Here is a 26,058-nt window from a genome sequence, read left to right on the forward strand (position 1 = left end):
AGACGGATCCACAAACTGGGGAGCCTGTCCAGCGATGACCCCAGCTTTGACATGCAGTCCATCCTGGGCTCGCTGCTGTTGGTGGTCAAGAGTCTCCAGAAGGAGTTTCTCAGCCAGCTGGCGACAGCTGACCCGATCCACCACCTGGTGCAAACCATCCGTCTGCACGTCACTTCCCCCAGGGTTCGTCTGGTTGTTTGTCTGTATGTGTCTGTCTGTGCGTCCGTTTGTGTGTTTCTCTGTCTGTTTGTGAGTCTGTGTCTTATGTATGTATGTCTGTGTATGTGTGTCTGTGTGTGTGTCTGTGTCTGTGTGTCTGGTCTGTTTTTTCTGTCTTCCTGTCTGCGTGTGTCTGTTTATGTCTGTGTGTCTGTAAGTCTGTGTGTCTGTTTATGTCTGTGCGTCTGTAATTCTGTGTGTCTGTGTCTTGCGTCTTTGTATCTATATGTGTGTGTCTATATGTCTGTGTGTCTGTATTTATGTGTATCCATCTGTCTGTCTGTGGTTCCTTCTTGCTCTCTGTCTCTCCTTCAGTATCCTAGTATCTCATCCCCTCTCTCTGGCTCTTTGTCCTTCTCTCTCTCTCTCTGTTTCTCTGTCAGTCTCTAGGTGTGTCGTATATAATCTGCGACTCCCCCCCCCCCCATCAAACTACCTTTCCTCCCCTACCTGCATGTTATCCTACATCTCTTTCTATCCAGGTCTTGTCTGCGGCGTGTCTGATGATCAGTCAGCTGATCTGGAAAGAGGATCCAGGCACAGACGAGGCCATAAGCCAACAGGAAGAGACACTGGACCTCAGGGACGACCTCCTACAGAGGTTTCTGCACTGTAAAGGTAGGACATTAGGGGCTCAGACAGAGGGGTGTAGGTGTTCGGGTGTTAGAACCCTAAATACAAACACAATTCTTTACATATTCCCATTTCCGCAATTTCCACTTTCTTTTTTTATCAAATGCCATCTATAACCTTTATATCCCCAATTCCCATCTCTAACTTTTATGTCCTAATGTCCTTCCATGACCTCCAGGTCCTGATGTCGTAATGGAGAAGCTGAGTACTCACGTGCTGACCGCCCACGACACGTACATCGTCGTGAGTACTCTGCTGCCCATCATGATCCTAGCAAGTAGGTCAGCAGGTCGCACGTGGCTCGGGCAGAACAGGTTAGTGTAGTGTCAGTACAGTGACCTTATGTCATGCTTGTCAGAAAAGTTCAATGACCTTTTGTCATGTTTGTCAGGAAATTTTAATGACCTTATGTCACGATTGTTAGTAATGTTCAATGACCTTATGACACAATTGTTAGTAAAGTTAAGTGACCTTATGACACAATTGTTAGTAAACTTCAGTGACCTTATGACACAATTGTTAGTAAAGTTCAGTGACCTTATGACACAATTGTTAGTAAAGTTCAGTGACCTTATGACACAATTGTTAGTAAAGTTCAGTGACCTTATGACACAATTGTTAGTAAAGTTCAGTGACCTTATGACACAATTGTTAGTAAAGTTCAGTGACCTTATGACACAATTGTTAGTAAAGTTCAGTGACCTTATGACACAATTGTTAGTAAAGTTCAGTGACCTTATGACACAATTGTTAGTAAAGTTCAGTGACCTTATGACACAATTGTTAGTAAAGTAAAATGACTTTATGTCACGATTGTTAGTAAAGTACAGTGACCTTACATCACGTTTATAAGGGACGTATTAATCATAGTGTCACTTTTGTCATAAAAGTACACTGTCTATTTCACATTTTGATTGCTGATGAAGATTTTTGTTTGAAGCATAGTTAGAATGGAGAAAACCCTATTACTAATTGAAGTCTAATTGACTTACTTTGACTTGATCCTCTTTGCTCCTTATGGAACATAGGGCCTCCACCATTTCCTTCCATTTAAGCCTACTTACACTTTTGCAAAAGTATTGAGTCAAAAGCACAATGCTTTTTATCTATCCACTAGGCTGTATTACTATCAGACCAGAAAAGTTTTTAAAATTTATAATTTAAAAAAAAATATTTTCAGCGGAAACCTCAGCTTTTACAAAGAACTCCTGACGCGGAATAAGACCTTCATCACGCACATCAACATCAGCAACCACATGGGTCAAGGTCTCCAGGTCAGCCAGGTCATCAAAACCTTCCTGGGCTTTGTCGAGAGCATCGAGGCCAAGGACCGGGAGCAGAACCTGGCTGAGCTGCTTGAGGAGGAGGAGAGGGACCGCATCAAGCGGGAGAAGAAGAAGAGGAAGCGCCAGAAACGACACAAACAATCCAAGCTGGACGTCACGCAGACGTCGACCGCCGAGGGTAGTACGGACGATGAAAATGGAGAGCAAGGCGCATGGAATGCGGACGGTTTGTGCAACGCGGATTTATTTTCTCCCGGGGAGGCGGGTTCAGATAAAGACCACGCCCTTTACTACCAGCAGAAGGTTAACGACCAGACGGAGCAGAAAGCCAACGATGCGAGTCAGGAGAAGTTTGGTCTCCAGTCACAAGTTCTTCGGGAGAAGGAGTGCACAAGGAAGGCGTTTCCTTTAGAGGCGTGTGTCCCGGATGTTAAGGTGCCCGGGGCGGATCCAAAATGGCACCAGGATGTTTCCACTCAAGAAGAATTCCCGCCTATTTCTACAGGATACGAGGACAGGGTCAACGCTGATCCCAACGACGGTTGGGTCAAAGTGGAAAATAGAAAAGTGGGATCCCGGAGCGCGAATAAACCCGTCACCACCGGGAATTTAAGCGCCACCAAAGTGCAGGACTTCCCGCGCCCCGGGCCCATGCGTTGGGCAGACGTGGCCAAAATCGGATGTTCCAGAGACAGTGGTGCCAGAAATTTTACCGTGTTGGTCGGCGACGTCAACCGGACGGCCAGCTCGGATTTCTACAAACTGACCAGTGGTCCGCGCGGCACGGAGAACCCGACCCCACACGCCGCGCACGGCGAGGGGGTCAAGGTCCGAGCAGACGACGACAGCGAGGACTGGCAGCAGGTTGCCAGGAACGCTTTCGTTGACAACATGTCCGTCAAAGGTTCTCAAAAAGATCGTTCTCCGTGTACCCCGGTGTCATCCGACTGCGATACTGACGAACTATCGTCGACGGGGTCATCTGAATGTCCTTCAGCTGCATCCAACGGACTACTGACCAGTAAAGATCCACTCTCCATCGTTGACGATTTTACCCTCGCTGACCCAACTCATATGTCCATGCACAAAATGTTCCCCAGTTCATTTTCTCATTTTTTCGACGAATCCAAAGACAAGAACCTTTTCTCCATGGACGATCTCGGTGAACCCAAGCGCTCCTCCCACGACATCATGAACAAACTGGCCGCCATCAAAGACATCAATCACCATAGCAACGACGGTAAACACACCTCTTCCTGGAGCTGGCTCAAGGACAAGCCCTTGGCGGAGTACCCCACCTCCTGGGACATCACCCCGAGGTCAAGGCCACTCCTGCAGACGACCTCCGGCAAAGTTCAGGTTCAGTCGGAAGGGGAGGACATGGAGGAGGGTAACGACGCCCAACTCGACGACCACCCCCGCGTGAAACTCTCCAGCAAAACCGACTTCTTCGACGACTTCCTACCCGATCTTGATAACGCGAGGTTTTCATCCATGACCGACGATTCATTTTTTCATCGATTCGACAAAACCAAGGCGGGGAAATCCACGCCTGTATTCGGGATGCTCTCGAAGAAAGATCTCTACGACCAGGACCTGTTCGAACTGTCCCTGCTGGCAGGAGACAAAGAGGCGTGGGCGGGGGACCCACACGAATGGGGGAAGAAAGAATTCCGGATGAAACCCGAATCTCGGGGGTTTGAGAACTCGTGGTTCGACAGGAGATCTGACGAGGGCGCTACAAAACTCGGCCACTCGGACAACCCGGGTTGCTACATGCCCAGTTTCGCCAGCATGGCTGGGGTTTTAGACAACAACCCCATCGTGACGTCAGTGGTCGAGTCGGTCCTGACCGCCCCCACCGTGACGTCACTTCCGGGTCTGGGTTTACCCGACAAGCAGCAGCCGACCTACAGCAACAAGGCGTCCGTTGTGCCGTCGCCCCCGCCGGGGTTCAATTTCCAAAAACCCAACCCCATGAGGGCGCTGGCGTTCGACCCCACCCTGGTTCTATACAACTCCCAAACCCTTTTATCCGGCAAAACGTCCAACACCCAAGACGCGAAAAATTTATCCAGTGACGCTCAGATGGATTTCGAAACCAATCGATCCACGGATAAACTCATCTTCGGCGCCACCAAACCCCGGACCCCGATGGTGGGGGTCGTGGGACCTTTCTCCAACACCAGCACCGACTTGTCTAACTCTGACCAGTTTCACACCCAGCGTTTCCAGAACTCCACCCTACCTGTGTTCAGCCATGCGGGTGACTTCAGCACCGGCATGCCCAGCTTGCCCGTGCGCCCCACTAGTACTCACACGGTCTTTGGGGTACCTGTCAGCTCTACGCCAATCTTCTCAGGTGTGGAACTCGATATGTAAATAACTGTTGGTTAGAATAGGCTACAGATAACTGAAATCGCATGTTACAACATAATTTGACTCTCTCTAACTCTCACTATCTCTTTATATATATATATATATATATATATATATATATATATATATATATATATATATATATATATATATACATACATACTTATATATGTATTTTGGTATGTAGAAAAGAGTGTTTACATATACATCATGTCCTGTGGTGTGAATTTTTTCAGGAAGCAATGCAGGCTCCAACTGTTGGCAGGACCGGACGTCGAATGTTTGCACGGTGACGGCCTCAAACATGACGTCATCAAGCAGCCTCTGCGCCACCCTCGGGGACCTGACGGCCCGCCTCCAGCCCCGGGTATCCTACCGGATCTCCGACCAACAGCTGACCCTGTCCAAACGTCCCCAGGACATCTCCTTCCGGACCTTCCAAGACGCCGTGGAGAGTTACCAGCGCCGTCAGAACGAGCAGTTCTTCCTGCACCAGCAGCACCAACAGCAGTTGATGCTGGACAGGCAGCAGCAGACGGCCCAGCAGCTGTTGAAGCAGTACAAGACGGCAGCGGCCAGCTGGCAGAAGCCGCACCTCAACCTGCTGCAGCAGCGACAGCACCAGCTGCGGCAGTTCCAGCCCCGCCAGCTCAGCCCGCCCGTGCTGTTCCCGGGGAGCCTGAGGGACGAGCCCGAGCCCCGGGACGGCCTGACCCTCCCAGCCTTCCAGGACAACACCCCCACGGACCTGCTGTCTGATCTGTTTGCTGACCCACTTCTCGTAGAAAAAATCGCCATCAACCAGGTATCTCCTCCAGGTTTAAAATTCGTTTTCATTCTACATCAGATTAAGACGCGCTCTTTGCTATCAAATATTCATTATAAATCACGTCATTGGCTAAAGTTTCTAGACACAAAGCCTTATCTCAGTTAATCTCCATCCCCATTCCCCCAAAAAAATAAAATAAATAAATTGAAACACGAGCAATTGTTAAGATTTTGGAAAACTATTACTTATGCATCTTGCTAACTCTAGTCTATGGTCTTCTTTTCAACTCAAATTTTAACCATAACACTGAAAACTGCGCTGGCATATATTTAACTGTTTTGACACAAACATGAAACTACCAGGGTAAAGTATTTCAGAGTGATGTTAAGACAATCTTAAATAAATCTTGAGGTAACACATATTTCAGTGTGTAGCTACAACTGACCTAAATAAAACCCCAGGCGACCCATATTTCAGTGTATAAATACCACTGACCAGGCGACCCATATTCCAGTGTATAACTACCACTACCAGGCGACCCATATTTCAGTGTATAACAACCACTAACCAGCGACCCATATTTCAGTGTATAACTACCACTACCAGGCGACCCATATTCCAGTGTATAACTACCACTGACCAGCGACCCATATTTCAATGTATAACTACCACTAACCAGCCGACCCATATTTCAGTGTATAACTACCACTGACCAGGCGACCCATATTTCAATGTATAACTACCACTGACCAGACGACCCATATTTCAGTGTATAACTACCACTGACGAGGCGACCCATATTTCAGATCCGCCAACAGTTCTGGAGCGCCCAGGTCAACAACCTCGCTAAAGACTCCATCAGCCCGTTCAGGGACTCTGTCTACAGCAACGACCTTGAGTACTACGCCTCGCTGTACAGGGTCAAGATCAGGGATGTCCTAGTAGGACCTATCCAGACAGAGTCCTCTAGTCAAGGTACAGGACTGGATGTAGAGAGTTTGTTGGATATTTAAAGTTGGATGTTTCAACATTTTTATTTTAAAATTTGATTTCGTTCAGCGGAGCAGACGCCAAGAGTCGAGACAGATCGCCTGACTCTGACGCGGGCCTCGCGAGCTCAAGATGGACGCCCTGGGTCACCAGAGAGGGAGATGGTGACCACCGAGAGATGCAGCAGGTGTCACCCTTGTCTGTGTGAAGTATTGTAATTCACCTTCATTTATTATCATACCCAGTGGCGTCGCTAGGTTGGGTGTCACCCGGTGCGGCACCTCATGGTGTCACCCCCCCTCCCCACCCTCTTAATTTAATCTGTAAATTAAATTTTGAAGTTGATGTCACCCCCCCCCCCCTCCCCCGGGAAAAGCTTTAAAATAGTAAAGTCAGTATAGTCAGTTGTTAATACAGCTGGGTGTAGCATTGCTTTCTCTATAGTTTGAATGTTCATGTCATGGTGTCGTCCCCCCCCCTGTTTGGGGTCATAATTATGTTCTTCATATATTTTTTAGCTCTAATTAACCATTCATTGAACTGGCAAAAAACACTTATTATATAAATCTTGCATATGTTTTGTCTTGGTGTCACCCCCCCCCCCTAAATGGTGTTACCCGGTGCGGTCTACACCCCCACCCCGCCTTGCGACGCCTCTGATCATACCCACGTTCGCTATATCGTTTCGCGCAAATTATTGTTCTTTCAGACTTGCGATTATTTCCAAATACAGTCCTATCATTGTGTCACAAAATCATCACATAGTTAAAAAAATGTTGCGATGTTATAAATATCAAAGCGTCACACAAAATATCATACTGTGTTTACATCACCATGCAACTCAAATCTTAATAGCTTAATAGCCCCATCCGTTCTTCAAACCATCACAATACATCAAGTAAAGAAGAAGATTTCTATTTAGATCTAGCGATCCATTAGGAAGATGAAATAGAGTTCATGTTGTTGATCTCGGTATATGAAGGGAAGGTGTGGTCAGCTCCAGTGGCGTAGCGAGGGCGGGTGTCACCCGGTGCGGCACTTAATGGTGTCACCCCCTAGAGGCGTAGCGACCCTTCGCGGGGACAAACTTTCAAATTTTCGATTTGCACCCCCCCCTCAAGTTTTCGATTTGCACTTCCTCAAGTTTTTTCTCTATATATTTAGCTATTTTTTGCCTTGGTGTCACCCCCCCCCCCCCTAAATGGTGTCACCCGGTGCGGTTCGCACCCCCCCCCCCCTCGCTACGCCCCTGGTCAGCTCGATGGCCAGTCACCTTTACTTTTCCTACCATAAGACCCATAAGAGCTGGATGGGCACATGGACGTCCTACAGCTACAAGTCCCAACCGAGATCCGAACTCAAGACAAGCAAGCCAGAGTTTCTTCCAGGCATCTCTTCGGGGGTTGTGGGGGGGGGGCACCCCCGAAGGAAGTCTACCCCCCTCCACCGAACGAAATGGAATATAAAAAAAATATACTTTTACCAGTGTCACCCCCCCCCCCCGGAAAATGTTGACCCCCCCCCCCCCCCCGAAAATATCAAGGCCCCCCCCCCCACCCCCGGAGAAAAAAATTATGGAAGAAACACTGAAGCAAGCAGCCAAACCGCACTAGCTAACACTTCAACTTTGTCTTCTGCCCCAGCAGACGGTGGCGTGACGCCATCAACCGTATCCTGGACACGCCCTGGACGACCAGACGACAGTACGGGGACATCGTGCTGCCCAGCTCTTTGAGCGAGTACAACATCAGTCACGTGTTAGTAACATCCATTTCTATTGGTCGGTTATTTTAAGAACACAATGACACTACATTTGTTATTTCTATTGGTCGGTTATTTTAAGAACACAATGACACTACATTTGTTGTAAATAGAGCGCTTGTCATTGTTACGGGGAAATACGTTAAATCTTACTGTTTTTTTTTCTGTCGGGAACTTTGAAATCTCAAATGCCAAAAAATAAATAAAAATAAAATAAAAATAAAAAAAAAATGAGAAAGAAACCCAAATTAAATTATATAAATTAAAGCTTCAAAATTCTATTTTTATATTTTATTTTTTTCTCTTCTTTTTCCTCTTTTTTTTCCATTTTTTTTTTATTTTGTTTATTAAAGACTTAAATAAATTCTATGAATTCATTGACGTACATCAGCTACGACTATTTCATAATGTATTCAGTCTGAAATTTTGGGTATGGTTTAAGATGTCAGAATAATCTGAAACGAAATACAAAATATTACTCCTCATATGCAGTATGCTGAAAGTTTTGTGATTTAATATTTTCTGCGATTTTAACTATTGACTTAGGAATATTTCAAGGTACAATTGCTATTAAAAATAATACTCCACTAATAAAACCGTTTAGGTTTTTAAATCTTTGTGTTTGTCTCCCTTTTACTCTTCAAGTTGTACAACTTGAAGTGAACCATCTCGTGTTTTTGTTTCATTAGTCTAGTTAAATTCTTGTCTGATAGAATAAGGCTTGTCATCATTAGACTAGTTAAATTCTTGTATGACAGTTAGAGTAAGGCTTGTCATCAATAGACTAGTTACATTCTTGTATGACAGTTAGAGTAAGATTTGTCATCAATAGACTAGTTAAATTCTTGTATGACAGTTAGAGTAAGGCTTGTGATCAATAGACTAGTTACATTCTTGTATGACAGTTAGAGTAAGGCTTGTCATCAATAGACTAGTTTTAAATCCTTGCCTGACAAGGCTGGTCATTGACCTTTGGTTTCTTGCAGTGAGTACCCCCTGGTGCTGGGCCTGACGACGGACGGTAACGAGGTGGTTGTCCTGATCTTAGACAAGTCCCAGGCCTACATTGACCCTTGTCTGCTGGACGTTATGTGTGACCCGGAGTTTGACCATCATTTTATACTCAAGTGTAAGGTAGGTACGGCGTCGTGGGGGGGGGGGGGGGTGGGACAAGGTGGGCAGTGGGGTGGAAATGAGGGAGTGTGAAGTGGTAGTAGATATTGGGTTGGTGTGGTAGGTGTGTGTGGTGAGTGTAGAGGGGAGGAGTGTGGTTTGGAGGAGATTTGGAGGAGTGGAGTGTGAGAGTGTGGATGGGAATGTGTGGTGGGAGTGTAGGTGGAAGTGTGGGTTGGAGTGTAGGGTGTGAGTGTAGGCGTGAGTGTGGGTTGGAGTACAGGATGGGGGTGAATAGAGCCACTTGGAATAAAGTTCCTAACACCCCGTTCCCCACCAAACCCCTCCCTTATCACCGTCTCCCCCCAGGCCATCAGCGAGACCCACAGCAGCATGTACGTGGCGCTGGAACTCTGCGACTACACGCTGGCCGAGTACGTCCATATCGTCCAGCTGTCCCACCGCCAGGACCCGCTGTCCGCCAACAGACTGGCGTGGCAGCTGCTCGAGGGCCTCAAGTTCGTGCACCACCATCTGGGCATGCCGCACGGGAACCTCAAGGTCAGCCTCGGTTTGGGGGCGGACCACGTCCCGGTCACGGTTTCTTGTTAAAATTATTTAAAAAATAATGTTTTTGACATTTCGACCTGCCTTAAATTTCTAGAGTTAGAAAAGTTTTTTTTTTTAAATTTTGACCTATTTCATGGCTTCAACTTCAACTATAGTCCGGTCTAGTACTATAGCCTAGTTTACAGCTATACATGCCGTTAGCCATTAAACTTAAATACACATCTAACAACGATTGCTTTGGCAAAAACAAAAAAGAAAAAAAAATCCGTCCTGCATAATCTTGTCTTGAATTGGTTTCCACATAAGAATCGAAATAAGTAAGTTTGAATGAAAAAAATTACACAACTGTTAAAGAAACTTCAATTTTAACAATTTTTTAGCCATCCTGGATATTTGTTGACGTGGAGGGTCGACTACGTCTTGGTGGGTACGGCATCGTGACCAGAACCCCAGAGCCGACTACAGCGGACAGAAATGAAATGGGTAAACAGGGTGATAGAAACATAGACATTTAGTCACTGTAAGAGAGTTACAGATTTCGTTCATGTAGCTACTGTAGGACTCAGTTTTATTTATGAGAGTATTGAGATGATAGGTACTTTTATGATTTGTTAGTGTTTTCAGAGTTTTTTTTTCTTTAACAGCATTCAATGACCTTAACGTAACATAAACCATTGGCTTGTACCTAATATAATTCATAATATAACTTTTGACCTTACCCTAAACCTGACCCTAATACTAATTCAAACCATTTTTATAATCCCAATATAATCTTAATCCTAAATCTCACAAAGATACCTACATACAATGACCTACATAAGACACAGCATTACCCAAATGAAGAAGGCAACACTAAAATGGTCTAGCTGAATGCATTCATCATATCATTATATCCCCCGTCCATAAGTGCATCCCAACAAGACAGAGGCGTAGCGACCCTTCCCGGCGCCCGGGGACAAACTTTCGATGTGCACCCCTCTTCGAACTGTCGATTTACACCCCTCCCCCTCGAACTTTCGATTTGTTTTTCCAACCCATTTTGGCGCCCCCTAAGGTCGGCGCCAGGAGACATATGTCCCACGCCGCCCCCCCCCCCCTCGCTACGCCTCTGCAACAAGACCCAGTGGATACAGAAATCCATTATCCTCATCCATCTCTTCAAGAGTTAAAGGATTTGCATATCTTCTTTTGTTTTAGTCAGGTCAGCTTGCTGGACGTCATCAGAGGATTTAAACACGTCCCAGCCCCAGTCGTCCAAAGCCTCGGACATACAGGTAAAGTATTCTACACTACAAGTTCACCATGAATAACTTAATAAATTAATTTAAAAAAACTATTAACCATCCCAACGCCTTTCTGTTATGCATTATGATCACAGTCCTAATAGGTGCGGAGTCATTCTATTCTGTTATTTCCCTAAGGATGTTTTGTGCATTTCTGTAGGCTGGGGGTTATTCTATTTTTATAAATCTCTCAATGATAAGGTCATTTTATTTGTATACAACAGGTTGCCGGCATGCTGCTGTATTTCATCTTGACGGGGGGCCAGCACCCCTTTGGCACGACGCCCCTGGAGGCCGAGCTAAATATAGCCCGCAGCAGCAGCCAGATGCAGCACATCAGTGAGGAGGCCAATGACCTCGTGTCGGGGATGTTGTTCCCCGACCCTGCGGCACGGCCCACGGTGGAGCATTGCCTCAAGTAAGACAGTGTCAGTCATGCATGGATGATATTTGTAGTAACTTAAGCCTAGTCATGCATGACTGGTATCTTTAGTAAGGCAGAGCCAGTCGTGCGTGGATGATATTTGTAGTAACTTAAGCCTAGTCATGCATGACTGGTATCTTTGGAAACCAGCCTAATCATGTATGGCTAGTATCTTTAGTGACTAGTCCAGTCATGAATGGCTGATATCTTTAGTACCTTTAGCCCATTCATGTTTGGCTAATATATTTAGTACCTTTAGCTTAGTCATGCATGGCGTATGTCTGTGGTAACTATAGCCTAATCATGCATGGCGCATATATATAATAACTATAGCCTAGTCATGCATGGCTGATTTCTTTACAATAGCCATTCGTGACTGCCGCCTAATTCCATCGGCAGTTGGTGGTACTAGTTGCAAAAATAGCTCCACGTGAAAGTTGCATTTTTTCCCCATTGTATTTTATAGCAAATGTCGAACGACATAAAATATAGATTTTGGTTGCCTAAAGTGTTTGACTTCATTTCCGATTTTTTTTAATGTTTATATTGGTACCAAAACTTATACCCACAATAGTAGACATTTAGCGAACATGTTAACAAACATTTCAGAATAGCAAGCTATTATAATTGTTTTTCAAAATAGATGATAACTTGATAAGTTCTGATTTTTTATATGTCAATAGGGCACAGCTCTGAACTAATATACTTTAACTAGGTGATACATAGTTTTACCATGTTCTTAATGATTCTTGTCTATTGTTTTAAAATCTCATGTGTCTAATATTTCCAGGCATCCATTCTTCTGTTTTTAAATCCCACGTTTCTAAAATTTCGAGACATCCATTCTTCTGTTTTTAAACCCACATCTTCTATATATATAATTCTCTTCTGGGAGACGCTAGAAAACAAGCTGTAAACGCGCTCCCTACCACCCCCACCCTTACATGGTCTTAGTGAGCTGTGTTCACTCTAAATGTTTACAAGCAGAGCTGGGTTATGTGACGACTATTAGGGGCAGATAATTTAGTTTGAAACGATTTTAAACGTATGGGGGGGGGGGGGTAACTAAGTGGAGTTTACTTTAACGGAGAGGGGGGGGAGAGGGGGGGGGGGTTATCGTCCTTAACAAGCTACTTATAGTGTTTTAAAGAAATATTTTCAGTGGCAGCGTTGGTACTGTCGAATTCACAAATTATAAATTACTGAAATGTAGAAAAAACAACAACTAAATAGCGTATGTTATGCCGCGGGCCGACTCGTTTGTAATATTTCCAGGCATCCATTCTTCTGTTTTTAAACCCACATTTGTAATATTTCCAGGCATCCATTCTTCTGTTTTTAAACCCACATTTGTAATATTTCCAGGCATCCATTCTTCTGTTTTTAAACCCACATTTGTAATATTTCCAGGCATCCATTCTTCTGTTTTTAAACCCACATTTGTAATATTTCCAGGCATCCATTCTTCTGTTTTTAAACCCACATTTGTAATATTTCCAGGCATCCATTCTTCTGTTTTTAAACCCACATTTGTAATATTTCCAGGCATCCATTCTTCTGTTTTTAAACCCACATTTGTAATATTTCCAGGCATCCATTCTTCTGTTTTTAAACCCACATTTGTAATATTTCCAGGCATCCATTCTTCTGTTTTTAAACCCACATTTGTAATATTTCCAGGCATCCATTCTTCTGTTTTTAAACCCACATTTGTAATATTTCCAGGCATCCATTCTTCTGTTTTTAAACCCACATTTGTAATATTTCCAGACATCCATTCTTCTGTTTTTAAACCCACATTTGTAATATTTCCAGGCATCCATTCTTCTGTTTTTAAACCCACATTTGTAATATTTCCAGGCATCCATTCTTCTGTTTTTAAACCCACATTTGTAATATTTCCAGGCATCCATTCTTCTGTTTTTAAACCCACATTTGTAATATTTCCAGGCATCCATTCTTCTGTTTTTAAACCCACATTTGTAATATTTCCAGGCATCCATTCTTCTGTTTTTAAACCCACATTTGTAATATTTCCAGGCATCCATTCTTCTGTTTTTAAACCCACATTTGTAATATTTCCAGGCATCCATTCTTCTGTTTTTAAACCCACATTTGTAATATTTCCAGGCATCCATTCTTCTGTTTTTAAACCCACATTTGTAATATTTCCAGGCATCCATTCTTCTGTTTTTAAACCCACATTTGTAATATTTCCAGGCATCCATTCTTCTGTTTTTAAACCCACATTTGTAATATTTCCAGGCATCCATTCTTCTGTTTTTAAACCCACATTTGTAATATTTCCAGGCATCCATTCTTCTGTTTTTAAATCCCATGTTTCTAATATTTCCAGACATCCATTCTTCTGGTCCAGCGAAAAGAAGTTCCGTCTGATTTTGATCGTGGGATCTGACGTTCTGACGGAAATGAAGACGGGGTAAGGTCGTGATATAAATGTGACATACTGTTGTATATACCATGTCATTGTATGGCGTCGTTAAAGAAACTATACACACGCTAAAATCTAACCTTAATACTATCTAACATTTTATTCAACAATTAACGAAACCTAAACATCTTTAAAAATATGTTTCTCAATCACCACTAAACATCTCTAAAACTATGATATAAATCCAGAGGCGTAGCGACCCTTCCCGGCGCCCGGGGACAAACTTTCGATTTGCACCCCCCCCCTCAAACTTTCAATTTGACATATGTCCCCCCCCCCCCCCGCTCCCCTCGCTAAGCCTCTGTATAAATCACCACTAAACACCTCTAAAACTATGATCTCAATCACCACCTAACTGCCTGCACATTTTAACTATTAGAATCGCACTTACCGGAAACGGGTCGCCCACCATGATGGAGATACTGAGCGTCCTTGACATTACAGAGGTCAGCCCAAATTGGGTAGGTTTCCTGCGTTAAAAACTGGACCTGCCCTTTCTTTTATGTTCAATCAGCAATTTCAATGTTTGGTATCTTTAACTAAGCAAATACTATTAGAAATTTAAATTTAGATATACAAATCAATCATTTATGTAGGTAGAATACTATTCATTCGATAATTTTTTTAAAAGTTAAATGATTAAATCTTGTGACTAAGATGATGTTAATTTAGATTTGGTATCACCCCCTCTCCCTACATTTTTTTAAACCGGAAAAAATGTTTTGACAGTAAATTTTACAATTTTACGTCGTGTCGTCACCCGCTAAATGTTGTCAACCAGTGCGGATCGCACCCTCCCCTCACCCTCCGCCAGTCTTGTGACTCCACTGTTTATACACGCATAGAATGCGGCTACTTGTCTCAAAGCCGCTGAACAGCTGTGTGCAATAAAAAACGGATCTCTGAATAGTTTAATATCCATGTATTTGACGGTTGAAGACACAGGTGTTTCTCTCAATTAGGTCCAGGCTATCAACCCCATTTCCTCTCCATTAGGTCCAGGCTATCAACCCCATTTCCTCTCTATTAGGTCCAGGCTATCAACCCCATTTCCTCTCCATTAGGTCCAGGCTATCAACCTTATCTCCTCTCTATTAGGTCCAGGCTATCAACGCCATTACCTCTCTATTAGGTCCAGGCTATCAACCCCATTTCCTCTCCATTAGGTCCAGGCTATCAACCTTATCTCCTCTCTATTAGGTCCAGGCTATCAACCTTATCTCCTCTCTATTAGGTCCAGGCTATCAACGCCATTTCCTCTCTATTAGGTCCAGGCTATCAACCCCATTTCCTCTCCATTAGGTCCAGGCTATCAACCCCATTTCCTCTCTATTAGGTCCAGGCTATCAACCTTATTTCCTCTCTATTAGGTCCAGGCTATCAAGCCCATTTCCTCTCTATTAGGTCCTGGCTATCAACCCCATGTCCTCTCTATTAGGTCCAGGCTATCAACCCCATTTCCTCTCTATTAGGTCCAGGCTATCAACCCCATTTCCTCTCTATTAGGTCCAGGCTATCAACCCCATTTCCTCTCTATTAGGTCCAGGCTATCAACCTTATTTCCGTGTCTATTAGGTCCAGGCTATCAACCCCATTTCCTCTCTATTAGGTCCAGGCTATCAACCCCATTTCCTCTCTATTAGATCCAGGCTATCAAGCCCATTTCCTCTTTATTAGGTCCAGGCTATCAACCCCACTGTGATGAAAGAGATGAGGTCCTTCCGTGTGTACAAGAACTGCCTGTCGGAGCTCACATTGTTTATATACAACTGCTGTCTGCACTTTGATAAAATGTAGGTGGGACACAAAGGCCGTTTTCTTAAGATCAGGTGTAGGGCTGTTGCTGGGTTGTTTGTCTGTCTGCTGTCGTGGCGATTAGGGGAGTTTACAGGAGGCGTCGTCTTTGGTTAAAATACAGCAAAAGCCTGTATAACTAGGATCGAAGTGTGAAGTATTACCATAATCTTTATTCTTACTAGTTAACTGCTGATTTAAACAAACACACACACACACACTAAATATATATATATATATATATATATATATATATATATATATATATATATATATATATATATATATATATATATATATATATATATTTATATTTATATGTATATATATATGTATATATACTTATGCATATATGCGAATATATGCTTTTATACATGCATATATACATATATACACACACACACACACACACACACACACACATATATATATATATATATATATATATATATATATATATATATATATATATATATATATATATATATATATATACATACATCTTGTAGGTCAGCTCTAGCTAAAGAAGTTCTGGACGATCCTTGCAAATATTTCCAGGGTTTGTTCCCCTCACTGTTCATGGCCATCTATCGGTCTCTGAAAGCCTCGGACAGGATTGATAGGACCTGCTATAAGCCGTTCTTTTAATTTAAAGGGAGTGGCCAGATACCATTTAGTTGATAGAAAAAACTTGCCAAAAACATAAAAAATATTTTGTGTGAAATATCTGTTACATATCGCGAGACGTGTTTTAAATAGATAGGACTTGGTACGATACATTTCCGCAAACTTTTATGACCTAGTATCACTGTAAAAAATATTTTGACCTCTATGTGAGCTTTCTAAAAGTAATTTAAACAAATTTATCCAGTATTAGTGAAATAGTTTTACATTATTTTGAAATAAACTGGTTGAGGTCATTATGAAAAACACGACAAATGGATTGCGAAAAAAGACAAATCACCATTTCAATTCCTAAATCAGATTTTTTAAAAATGTTGTGTAAAGTAGTTTAACATTTTACTTAGTTTTAGAATAAAAGAATCTCTTTTAATCATTTATTGAGACCTTTTTAAACTTTAAAATTGTATTTTTGTACAATTTACCGTTTAAGGAAACATTTTAATTTGCGTATTTTTATTTTAGTTGTGCTTTTAAGTAAAGAATTACTTTACGTAGGTATAGTTTTACATTCGTTATACAATTTACTAAGCATTCACAGAAAATATCTGCTATATAGGTTTTATTTTTTTTTATCTTAGGTATGCTTTTAATTTAGGTATACATTTGTAGTGTATTTTTATTGTAGGTATACATGTAATTTAGGTATACTTTTATTTTGGAAGATTATTTAAATTTTTTGAAAGTATAATTTTACAACGGCCATTAAATGATCAAAGTTATTTGATCAAATGTTGTTGGTGTTGTTTGTTTCATTATAAATTGAATAGTTTTTTTAATGTGTTTGATCTCGCCATTTAAAATTTTGATTACGAATTAATGTTACGGTTAGTGTTAGGTTTTGGGGTCAAGGTTTGTCCAGCTAGTTACAGCGCGTTGGCTAAAAGTGTATGTCACAATTGTATGACTAATTGCTCGGGTACGCTTGGTAGGGAAAATTCAATTAGCTACTTTAAAAACAACATCTTTACATATGTAAACGTCACATGCTAGTCTTTGTTTTATCATGCTAAAAATAACCCCCCCCCCCCCCCACCCACCACCTTATCCTCATTTAGCCAATCGTTGCGTGCAGCAATTTCATGATACACGCACTTTATTTATGTTGGTTACAAGAGAAAGAATTGGTTGGCACAGTTACTTCGTTGGATAATAAGTACTGGTCTAGACCCCCCCCCCACGTCAATTATCCCTCCGGACATCCCCCCGACATTACCCATCCTGAAGAACACTGACCATAACCCCAAACAACAACCACACACCTACACTTGACCCTAACCCTATCCGTAACTGGGCAGGGGTTAATCGACAGAGGCGGGAGTAACTGACATGGGGGGGGGGGGATAATGTCCTGCTCCCAATCAGCAGTTAGCTAAAGCTAGGGCTGCAAAAATAGCCAGACCGGCAAAAAAAATTTTGTTGCGGCTCCATAGTGTTTTGGTCACTAAAGATGATACATTAATTAGAAAGTAAGATTCCAAACATGTTGATCAATATTTTTTTTCTCAACACGAATTCCCAGCTTCGCATTTTCAACGCTGGGGTCAGACGCCTCCCCCCTCCCCCATAGTAACAACATGCGGGGGTCAGGCGTCCCCCTCTATAATACCAACACTTCCCTTGCAACACCAACATGTAGGGTCAGACATCTCCGCCCCAGTAGTGTGGGGTCAGGCGTCCCCCTCTATAATACCAACACCCCCCTTGCAACACCAACATGTGGGGTCAGACATCTCCGCCCTATAGTGTGGGGTCGGGCGCACCCCCCTCCTTCATAGTACCAACGTGTATTAAATCTGCCACAACCCACTTGTATCCAATAAATCAATCGATCGCTCGTGTCGTTCGCTCAATCACTCACGGTGGGCGGTCTCACTTCTGGGAGGTTCGCCATGGGAAGGGGTCGCATTGCGGTCAGGGTCACATAACTGACGTGGTTCAGTGACAGGTTATCTGTCGTCAGGTGGGTTAGGGCTTAATCAAGGTAACACAGGTGACCAGAAGGTCATCCCTGAGCAGAGTTAATTACGATCTACCCTCAAACTCCAGGTAATCGGAGATCTACCCCTGTCCAAAGGTAATCTGATATCTACCCCAGATATCTTCTTCGTTCTTCTCCCACTTTTTCTCTGCACACACATTTATTATGCGTTCTTTTAGGTGTATGCACTTCATTCAGTGATTTTTTAAAATTAATTATTTTTTTTTGTGTGTGTAATTTACAGCGTCAGTTTGCCTTGCATGTTCGCTTTAGTATTACAGTTTTCATCATCGGCTTCTGAGGACTGATACAGATTTACCATAGTAATATTTCTTTCTTACTTGTAGCCTACTTTCATTCATTTAAGATGGTTTACTTATACATAGATCTAATACAAAACGTCTAACTATAAAAGAAAAGAATAAAAAAAAACAACCTAAAAATGCACCATCGGCTTGGTGGGCTGAGGGGGCGGGAGATTTGGGTTTTTAAGTAGAGCTGAATTAAATTTGGGATTACAGAGAAGTAAAATGATACAAATTATAGGCAATCGGAAAAGTTTTGTTATTACAACGAGACACTTCAAAACTTGATTCAGTGATATGTTTAAAAAAAAATTACATTCGTGATTGGTAAATGCATCGGTCATAATACTGTTGACTGTAATAGTTCAAACATTATTAAATGAGGTATGCTGTACGACTAAAGTTTTTTAGAATTAAATTTTGATCAAATAATAATTTTATGATAATAAATTTAAACATTAGTACCATTATTATGCCAACCCTTAAAAATAACTTGTAATGCATTATTGAATCAATTAATTATTTATATTTTAAATGTTTATATTTTGTGACCATCTGTATTTTAAATATTTTTTGTTAACACGATTCTAGCTTATTTCCCTTGATAGATTAAGTTTTAAAAAATAGGAAGTAAATAACACATTTATATTTATAATTTATTTATTGTCGGATTCAGCCCTCCCCCCCCCCCCCCCCCCCTGTCTCAAACATTCTGTGTCTTTAACATTGTAGGGTTCAGTCTTACGGCAGTTCCGCCCCTGCCCCTATCTCGTGGCAATGGTTGGTGATGGGTTGACGTAAATAAACGTAGGCTAACATAACCGACAGATCAGGCTCGATGGTAAGGGACAGCCACTCTTCTAGGAGAGACAACTCCTAACTTAAACAACTACTGCCTTGTAGTTTGTTCTTGGTTGGACAAAGGCTATGGAAGCAAATCCAGAAAGAAAAGCAGGCTGAAATCGGAGTCAATGGCCTCAATGGCGCATAACCAGTTGACACGTAATATTTAATTGTGTTGGAGGGAATCTTGTCCAGTATTAGAATCAAGAACGAAGAAGACCCCCGAAGGAGGCCCCCCCCCCCCCTAACCGAACGAAATGGAATTAGTATAGAAAATATATACTTGTATCATTCCTCCCCCCTCAGGAAAATTTAGTCCGACCCCCCCCCGAAAATAATTAGTCCCCCCCCCCTTACCCGGAGAAAAAAAGTCTCGAAGAAACACTAATATGTGTTGATTGAAAGTGTCAGCGGGGTTGGAGTAAGGGGGTAGGTTGGCTTTAGTGCTGAGCATGATATTACGCGGTAGACAACTTCTTCAGTAAACCTGTCAGAAATGAGTTCGTTTGTCTGGTTTGATAGTGTCAAGTTCCCATTTCGAACATGAAGGTCCACGGGGTAAATAAAGTAGAGTTGATCTGTTTCTTGACCTTGACAAATGTAGGGATAGTGTGGTCAGCACTCTGGCCAGCCGCCTTTAGTTTCCTGGATAGTGTATGACCTTTCAATTTGTAGCCTCACTCTCGACTTCACACTCAAGTCTGGTGGACCCCAAATTTTTTGGACCCACGCATCTCGGTACGGTCGTGTCAGGGAGTGATCAAACGTTAAAGTTTTCACAACTGACAAGTTCACACATGACGGATGTGACGTAGTTGACACGCTTCATCACCCTCGCCTCGCGCGCAGGGTCAGTAATTAATGTCGTGAACTACTTGATCACATTTTGTTCTGGACACTTCTGGAGATGGGAACCCCCTAAGTCTCGACCGGCACCTACAGACACATAACTTTACAGCATAGCACAGCCTTGGTATTTCAAAGATTAAAACTTCTGATAAACTGACAAAAGGATTATACTGTGGGATTATTTTCTTGTAAAACGTCTGTTGTGAAGCGATAACTAAATTTTCAGCATTGTTATTTTAAGAAAGTTTTGTGTTGGATATAATTCGAATAGTAAATAAGTTTAAAAAAAAACTCTCTAGAATCGTCTGGACTCTAGAAACTCTAGAATAGTGTGGTACCAAAAAACTCTATAATAGTGTGGTACCAAAAAACTTTAGAATCGTGTGGTACCAAAAAACTCTAGAATTGTGTGGACTCTAGAACTGCGTGGTATCAAAAAACTCGCGTGGACTCTAGAATAGTGTGGTACCAGAAAACTCTATTGTGGTACCAGAATACAATGCTTGTAGCTTGTGTGGTGAGCTATCGAGTCGTGCTGTGATGACGTGGACCATGGAACGTGTACTCATATCGGCTGCTGTGTTCTGGTTGCTTTGTTTACAAACATCACAGGCGAACTTGCAGACGTGTAAGTATTTTTTTGTGTGTGGTCACACTTGCAGATTTAGGTCTCGAACCCATATTTAGTTCCCACTGATGTGGATTATTTCTCTTGTTGTGTTTTTGTTCATGGTAATTTAATTGTGGTTTAGCAGAGTTTCTTTTTTTTTTTAAATTTAAAGTAAAATGCTTTCATGCTTGGGTGATTGAGGTATAAAGAAAAAATCATGGGCGACCCTCCCTTTAACACCTCAGCATGCTGGGAGGGGGTCAGAGTCGACCCACCTCACCACGAAGAACTACACTACCTAAACTTAGGCAACACCAATAAAAATTTATTTTATGGATAAAAAAAGGGAACCCGTCGCGCTCTGCTTATTAAAATAGAAGAAAGGAAATTCAAGGACACTGAATATAATAACCCAAGTTTATTTTATGTTATTTTTTTATTGAAACGTAGTATTCATTTATATATGTAAAACATGCCAAAGTGTCGTTTGAATTCAGTTTATTTATTCTAGTGCCTGTGGATAACTGTATTCTTTGTTTTGTTTTTCCGCCTGTTACATGAATAAATCAGAAAGTAATCCAACGCGTGAGCTGGTCGCACGCAGTTGTCCACTAGAGAAGCATTTTTTTCCATTCGGGCATTTGTCGCATTTGGGCAAGTTTCCATTTGAGCATTTGTCGCATTCCGGCAATCGTCCATTCGGGCATTTGTCGCATTTGGGCAAGTTTCCATTTGGGCATTTGTCGCATTTGGGCAAGTTTCCATTTGGGCATTTGTCGCATTCCGGCAATCGTCCATTCGGGCATTTGTCGCATTTGGGCAAGTTTCCATTTGGGCATTTGTCGCATTCCGGCAATCGTCCATTCGGGCATTTGTTGCATTTGGGCAAGTTTCCATTTGGGCATTTGTCGCATTCGGGCAAGTGTCCATTCGGGCATTTGTCGCATTTGGGCAAGTTTCCATTTGAGCATTTGTCGCATTCCGGCAATCGTCCATTCGGGCATTTGTCGCATTTGGGCAAGTTTCCATTCGGGCATTTGTCGCATTTGGGCAAGTTTCCATTTGGGCATTTGTCGCATTCCGGCAATCGTCCATTCGGGCATTTGTCGCATTTGGGCAAGTTTCCATTTGGGCATTTGTCGCATTCCGGCAATCGTCCATTCGGGCATTTGTTGCATTTGGGCAAGTTTCCATTGGGCATTTGTCGCATTCGGGCAAGTGTCCATTCGGGCATTTGTCGCATTTGGGCAAGTTTCCATTTGGGCATTTGTCGCATTCCGGCAATCGTCCATTCGGGCATTTGTCGCATTTGGGCAAGTTTCCATTTGGGCATTTGTCGCATTCCGGCAATCGTCCATTCGGGCATTTGTCGCATTTGGGCAAGTTTCCATTTGGGCATTTGTCGCATTCCGGCAATCGTCCATTCGGGCATTTGTCGCATTTGGGCAAGTTTCCATTTGGGCATTTGTCGCATTCCGGCAATCGTCCATTCGGGCATTTGTCGCATTTGGGCAAGTTTCCATTCCGGCAAGTGTCCATTCAGGCAAGTGTCCATTCGGGCATTTGTCTTTCGGTACAACGCCCGGCTCCCCATAAAGAGACACAGCGTTGTGTTCATCAACTCCATAGGTTACGATGTAGAGAGGGATTTTGGGGCTAGGCCAGGTCGAAGCCTTCAACTCAATCAACTTTATCTCCTCTATATTTCCATACCGGCTATTACCCAAATCAATGTTATCTCGGTTACAACCTATTTGATCTCCTCTAAATTTAAACAACAATTACTACTGCAACCTATTTGATCTCCTCTAAATTTAAACAACAATTACTACCGCAACTAATGTGATGTCCTCTCAATTTCTATAACAATTACTACAGCATCCGATTTGATCTCCTCAAAATTTCTATAACAATTACTACTGCAACCTATTTGATCTCCTCTATATTTCTATAACAATTACTACTGCAACCTATTTAATCTCCTCTAAATTTCTATAACAAATACTACTGTAACCAAAATGATCTCCTCTAAATTTCCATAACAATTACTACCGCAACCTATTTGATCTCCTCTATATTTCTATAACAATTACTACTCCAACCTATTTGATCTCCTCTAAATTTCTATATCAATGACTACAGCAACCAATTTGATCCCCTCTAGATTTTCTCGACGACTACTGCTCCAACACGCTCAACATGGACGCCGCCCGCATCACCGCTGGACGTCTCCTGCTACACAAACCTGACCAGCCTCTGAGGAACCTGGACTGTCACATGACCATCCTGGCACCGTCCAACAAACGGCTGACCTTCAAGTTCCACCAGTTCAACCTCAACTCACCCCAAGGGTGCAGCAACAACCACCTGCAGATCTATGACGACAGGCTCCTGAAGATTCCCCTCACAGGTAGGGATAGGGGCGGTTGGGATAGGGTCGGTTGGGGTCGGTTGGGGTCGGTTGGGGTCTGGTCGGTTGGGATAGGGTCGGTTGGGGTCTGGTCGGTTGGGGTCGGTTGGGATAGGGTCGGTTGGGTTAGGGTCGGTTGGGATAGGGTCGGTTGGGATAGGGTCGGTTAGGGTCGGTTGGGGTCGGTTAGGGTCGGTTAGGGTCGGTTAGGGTCGGTTGGGGTCGGTTAGGATAGGGTCGGTTGGGGTCGGATAGTAAATTGGACCCCATGATCAGTTTCGTAGAACGTCCCTAAGTGCATCCAGCTCTGATATGTAACTGACTTATGAGAGAAAGTAAAGGCATTTGGGCATAGTACTGACCACACTATCACTATAAGTGCCGAAATAACAAAAACATATGAGATCAAATTTATCTTCCCCATGAACCTACATATTCAAATGGTAATTTTGTTAAAAATTGGCTAGCCATAGTCACATGATTTTTTCTGTTAATACACAACGTAGCTTAAACTCAACCTTAATTGGCTATCCTGATTATTTGTTTTTGCAACTCAGTTATTAAAAGTTTTTTTTTACCTAAGATGAACCTACATATTCAAATGGTAATTTTGTTAAAAATTGGCTAGCCATAGTCACATGATTTTTCCTGTTAATACACAACGTAGCTTAAACTCAACCTTAATTGGCTATCTTGATTATTTGTTTTTGCAACTCAGTTATTAAAAGTTTTTTTTACCTAAGATGAAAATTTCTAAAACGCTACTGAACTTTTGTTTATTTATGCTAAACATTTGTTTACCTATGTTGAATATCGTTATGTCGACAACTTGTTTACGTATTTAACTATGTTTAACTATGTGTAACATCTGTTTACCTATGTGTAACATTTGTTTACCTATGTGTAATATTTGTTTACCTATGTGAAACATTTGTTTACCTATGTGTAACATTTGTTACCTATGTGTAATATTTGTTTACCTATGTGTAACATTTGTTTACCTATGTGTAATATTTGTTTACCTATGTGTAACATTTGTTACCTATGTGTAACATTTGTTTACCTATGTGTAATATTTGTTTACCTATGTGTAACATTTGTTACTTATGTGTAACATTTGTTACCTATGTGTAATATTTGTTTACCTATGGCTATGTGGAACATTTGTTTACCTATGTAAAACATTTTTTTTACCTGTTCCCCCCCCCCACACACTCTTCTAGACGAGCTGTGTAACAGTAGAGTGCCCAACAAAGCCTACGTCACCTCCACCGAGGCTGGTTCTCTCCGACTCAAGAAGGAGCAGTTCCACAACGATCAGTTTGATGTCGTCTTCACAGCTTTCACCTTTTGTGAGTACCTACGTCAGGTGTGTCTGTGTCAAGTGTATCAGTGTGGGTGTGCTCCTGTGTCAGGTGTGTCAGGCGTGTGTGTACCTGTGTCAGGTGTGTCAGTGCGTGTGGGTACAAGTGTCAGGTGTATATGTGTCAGGTGTGTCCGGTGTATTTACCTGTGTCAGGTGTGTGTGAATACCCGTGTGAAGGGTATCACAGTGTGTGGGTATCTGTGTCAGATATGTCAGTGTGTGATGGTACCTGTGTCAGGTGTGTATGAGTACATGTTTCATACACGTCATGTCATGTGCATACCTGCGTCAGCTGAGCCACATAGCTATAAGGGTCCTCCCTATCACATTCACCAATCAAAGTCATTGTTTACAAAATCTTAAAAATTAAACTATTCCGTTTCATCCCAGCCCCATGCACAGGAGGTGAGTACGCATGCGCCAACGCCCACTGCATCGCCAGCGAACTCTACTGCAACGGCTACGATAACTGCGGCGACGAGTCGGACATCTGCCTACTGCGGGCGGGGGCCGTCATTGCCATCATCATCGCCGTCTCCGTCATCGTCGTCATCCTCGCTATCGTCCTCGGCGTTTACCTCTTTCGTCGCCAGAGGAGGATTAGACGAGAGAGGGTGTCCGGCTGATGGGTGGATGAATCAAAGAGAGATAACTCATTTTGACTCTGAGAAAATTTAATTTCATTATTATTTCCCTTCTATACATGTATATTATTATCAGTTTTATTTTATTTTTAAAAGACGGCAGGTTGCAATATCACATTAAGTGTGAGAAGAAGCAGCGGTTGTATTTGCTTGCATGCATACACTTGTATGCATTTTCCAGATATTTTGTTACTAATAAAACGTGTAAAATATCTTTATTGGGTTCGCTTACAAAAGTTTCCAAACATATACACATTTACAACATTTTTGAACAATATTGAACTTTGTTCGAGGTGTGTGTCCAACCGCCAATCTGCTGATTACTGGCAGCATATACGCTAGTTTGGCCAGCTACTTTCCGGCTACTTCGGAAAAATTAACCGCCTATATTCCGTATAGATCCTGTGGGCAACAACGTCCACGCAATTTGAGAAATACATTTAAAAAAATACATAGAAACACACTCTTGTATTAACAAAAGGAATTACAAGTGTGGAAGAAGTCGTGAAATTGCCCGTGTCTTTTTAGCGCAATTTCCATTCTGGAGAATTGCGTTTATTAACTCGTCATTTCTGGGAATGGATGGATGTGTGTCCGCAGCTTTAAGTCGTAACTCCTCCTGAACGAAGCAATATCGAGGACTAGTTCCAAAAGCAAATATGTTTAGCAAGTTCCGAGGATAATTGTAGGCCAAAA

The 26,058-nt window shown here is 42.4% G+C and overlaps 3 protein-coding genes across 4 annotated transcripts in view; all 3 read left to right on the forward strand.

Annotated features, from left to right (window-relative positions):
• LOC131951852 (uncharacterized) overlaps positions 1 to 2,668 on the forward strand; it is a 16,668-nt gene extending 14,000 nt beyond the window's left edge. Inside the window, exons 8-12 of the mRNA XM_059314254.1 lie at positions 1 to 183; positions 702 to 837; positions 1,031 to 1,166; positions 2,033 to 2,554; positions 2,644 to 2,668. Coding sequence (XP_059170237.1) covers positions 1 to 183; positions 702 to 837; positions 1,031 to 1,166; positions 2,033 to 2,554; positions 2,644 to 2,668 — 1,002 coding nt within the window. The remainder of the gene's footprint in view (positions 184 to 701; positions 838 to 1,030; positions 1,167 to 2,032; positions 2,555 to 2,643) is intronic.
• LOC131951863 (uncharacterized) lies at positions 2,502 to 16,899 on the forward strand. Of its 2 annotated transcripts, none has more exons than XM_059314270.1 (14): positions 2,502 to 4,500; positions 4,754 to 5,322; positions 6,093 to 6,261; positions 6,346 to 6,463; positions 7,920 to 8,033; positions 9,024 to 9,171; positions 9,520 to 9,711; positions 10,101 to 10,203; positions 10,918 to 10,994; positions 11,228 to 11,421; positions 13,784 to 13,867; positions 14,259 to 14,325; positions 15,557 to 15,672; positions 16,183 to 16,899. In XM_059314270.1, exons 1-14 carry the CDS (start codon positions 2,790 to 2,792, stop codon positions 16,319 to 16,321), a joined length of 3,801 nt encoding a protein of 1,266 aa, XP_059170253.1. In that variant the 5' UTR covers positions 2,502 to 2,789; the 3' UTR covers positions 16,322 to 16,899. The 2 variants fall into 2 exon arrangements, with proteins under 2 accessions (XP_059170253.1, XP_059170252.1); XM_059314269.1 differs by having other exon boundaries at positions 7,923 to 8,033; positions 14,259 to 14,340.
• A 4,007-nt stretch (positions 16,900 to 20,906) lies between these two features.
• LOC131951853 (neuropilin and tolloid-like protein 1) lies at positions 20,907 to 25,344 on the forward strand. Its single transcript, XM_059314255.1, has 4 exons — positions 20,907 to 20,960; positions 23,107 to 23,352; positions 24,576 to 24,704; positions 25,109 to 25,344. Exons 2-4 carry the CDS (start codon positions 23,142 to 23,144, stop codon positions 25,342 to 25,344), a joined length of 576 nt encoding a protein of 191 aa, XP_059170238.1. The 5' UTR covers positions 20,907 to 20,960; positions 23,107 to 23,141.
• The last annotated feature ends 714 nt before the right edge of the window (positions 25,345 to 26,058 follow it).

This window comes from Physella acuta, unplaced genomic scaffold, assembly GCF_028476545.2.
Source record: "Physella acuta isolate Inbredline_101_S28 unplaced genomic scaffold, ASM2847654v3 ptg000833l, whole genome shotgun sequence".
NCBI classification, from domain to species: Eukaryota; Metazoa; Mollusca; class Gastropoda; family Physidae; genus Physella; species Physella acuta.

Bases quoted from the DNA above. Each gene is read 5' to 3' on its own strand.
- LOC131951863 (XM_059314269.1), top strand. From the start codon at position 2,790: ATGCGTTGGGCAGACGTGGCCAAAATCGGATGTTCCAGAGACAGTGGT. The intron at 5,323-6,092 runs GTATCTCCTCCA...CCCATATTTCAG, and splicing joins AAAAAATCGCCATCAACCAG to ATCCGCCAACAGTTCTGGAG. The intron at 13,868-14,258 runs GTAAGGTCGTGA...TTTAACTATTAG, and splicing joins CTGACGGAAATGAAGACGGG to AATCGCACTTACCGGAAACG.
- LOC131951853 (XM_059314255.1), top strand. From the start codon at position 23,142: ATGGACGCCGCCCGCATCACCGCTGGACGTCTCCTGCTACACAAACCT. The intron at 23,353-24,575 runs GTAGGGATAGGG...ACACTCTTCTAG, and splicing joins CCTGAAGATTCCCCTCACAG to ACGAGCTGTGTAACAGTAGA. The intron at 24,705-25,108 runs GTGAGTACCTAC...GTTTCATCCCAG, and splicing joins CTTCACAGCTTTCACCTTTT to CCCCATGCACAGGAGGTGAG.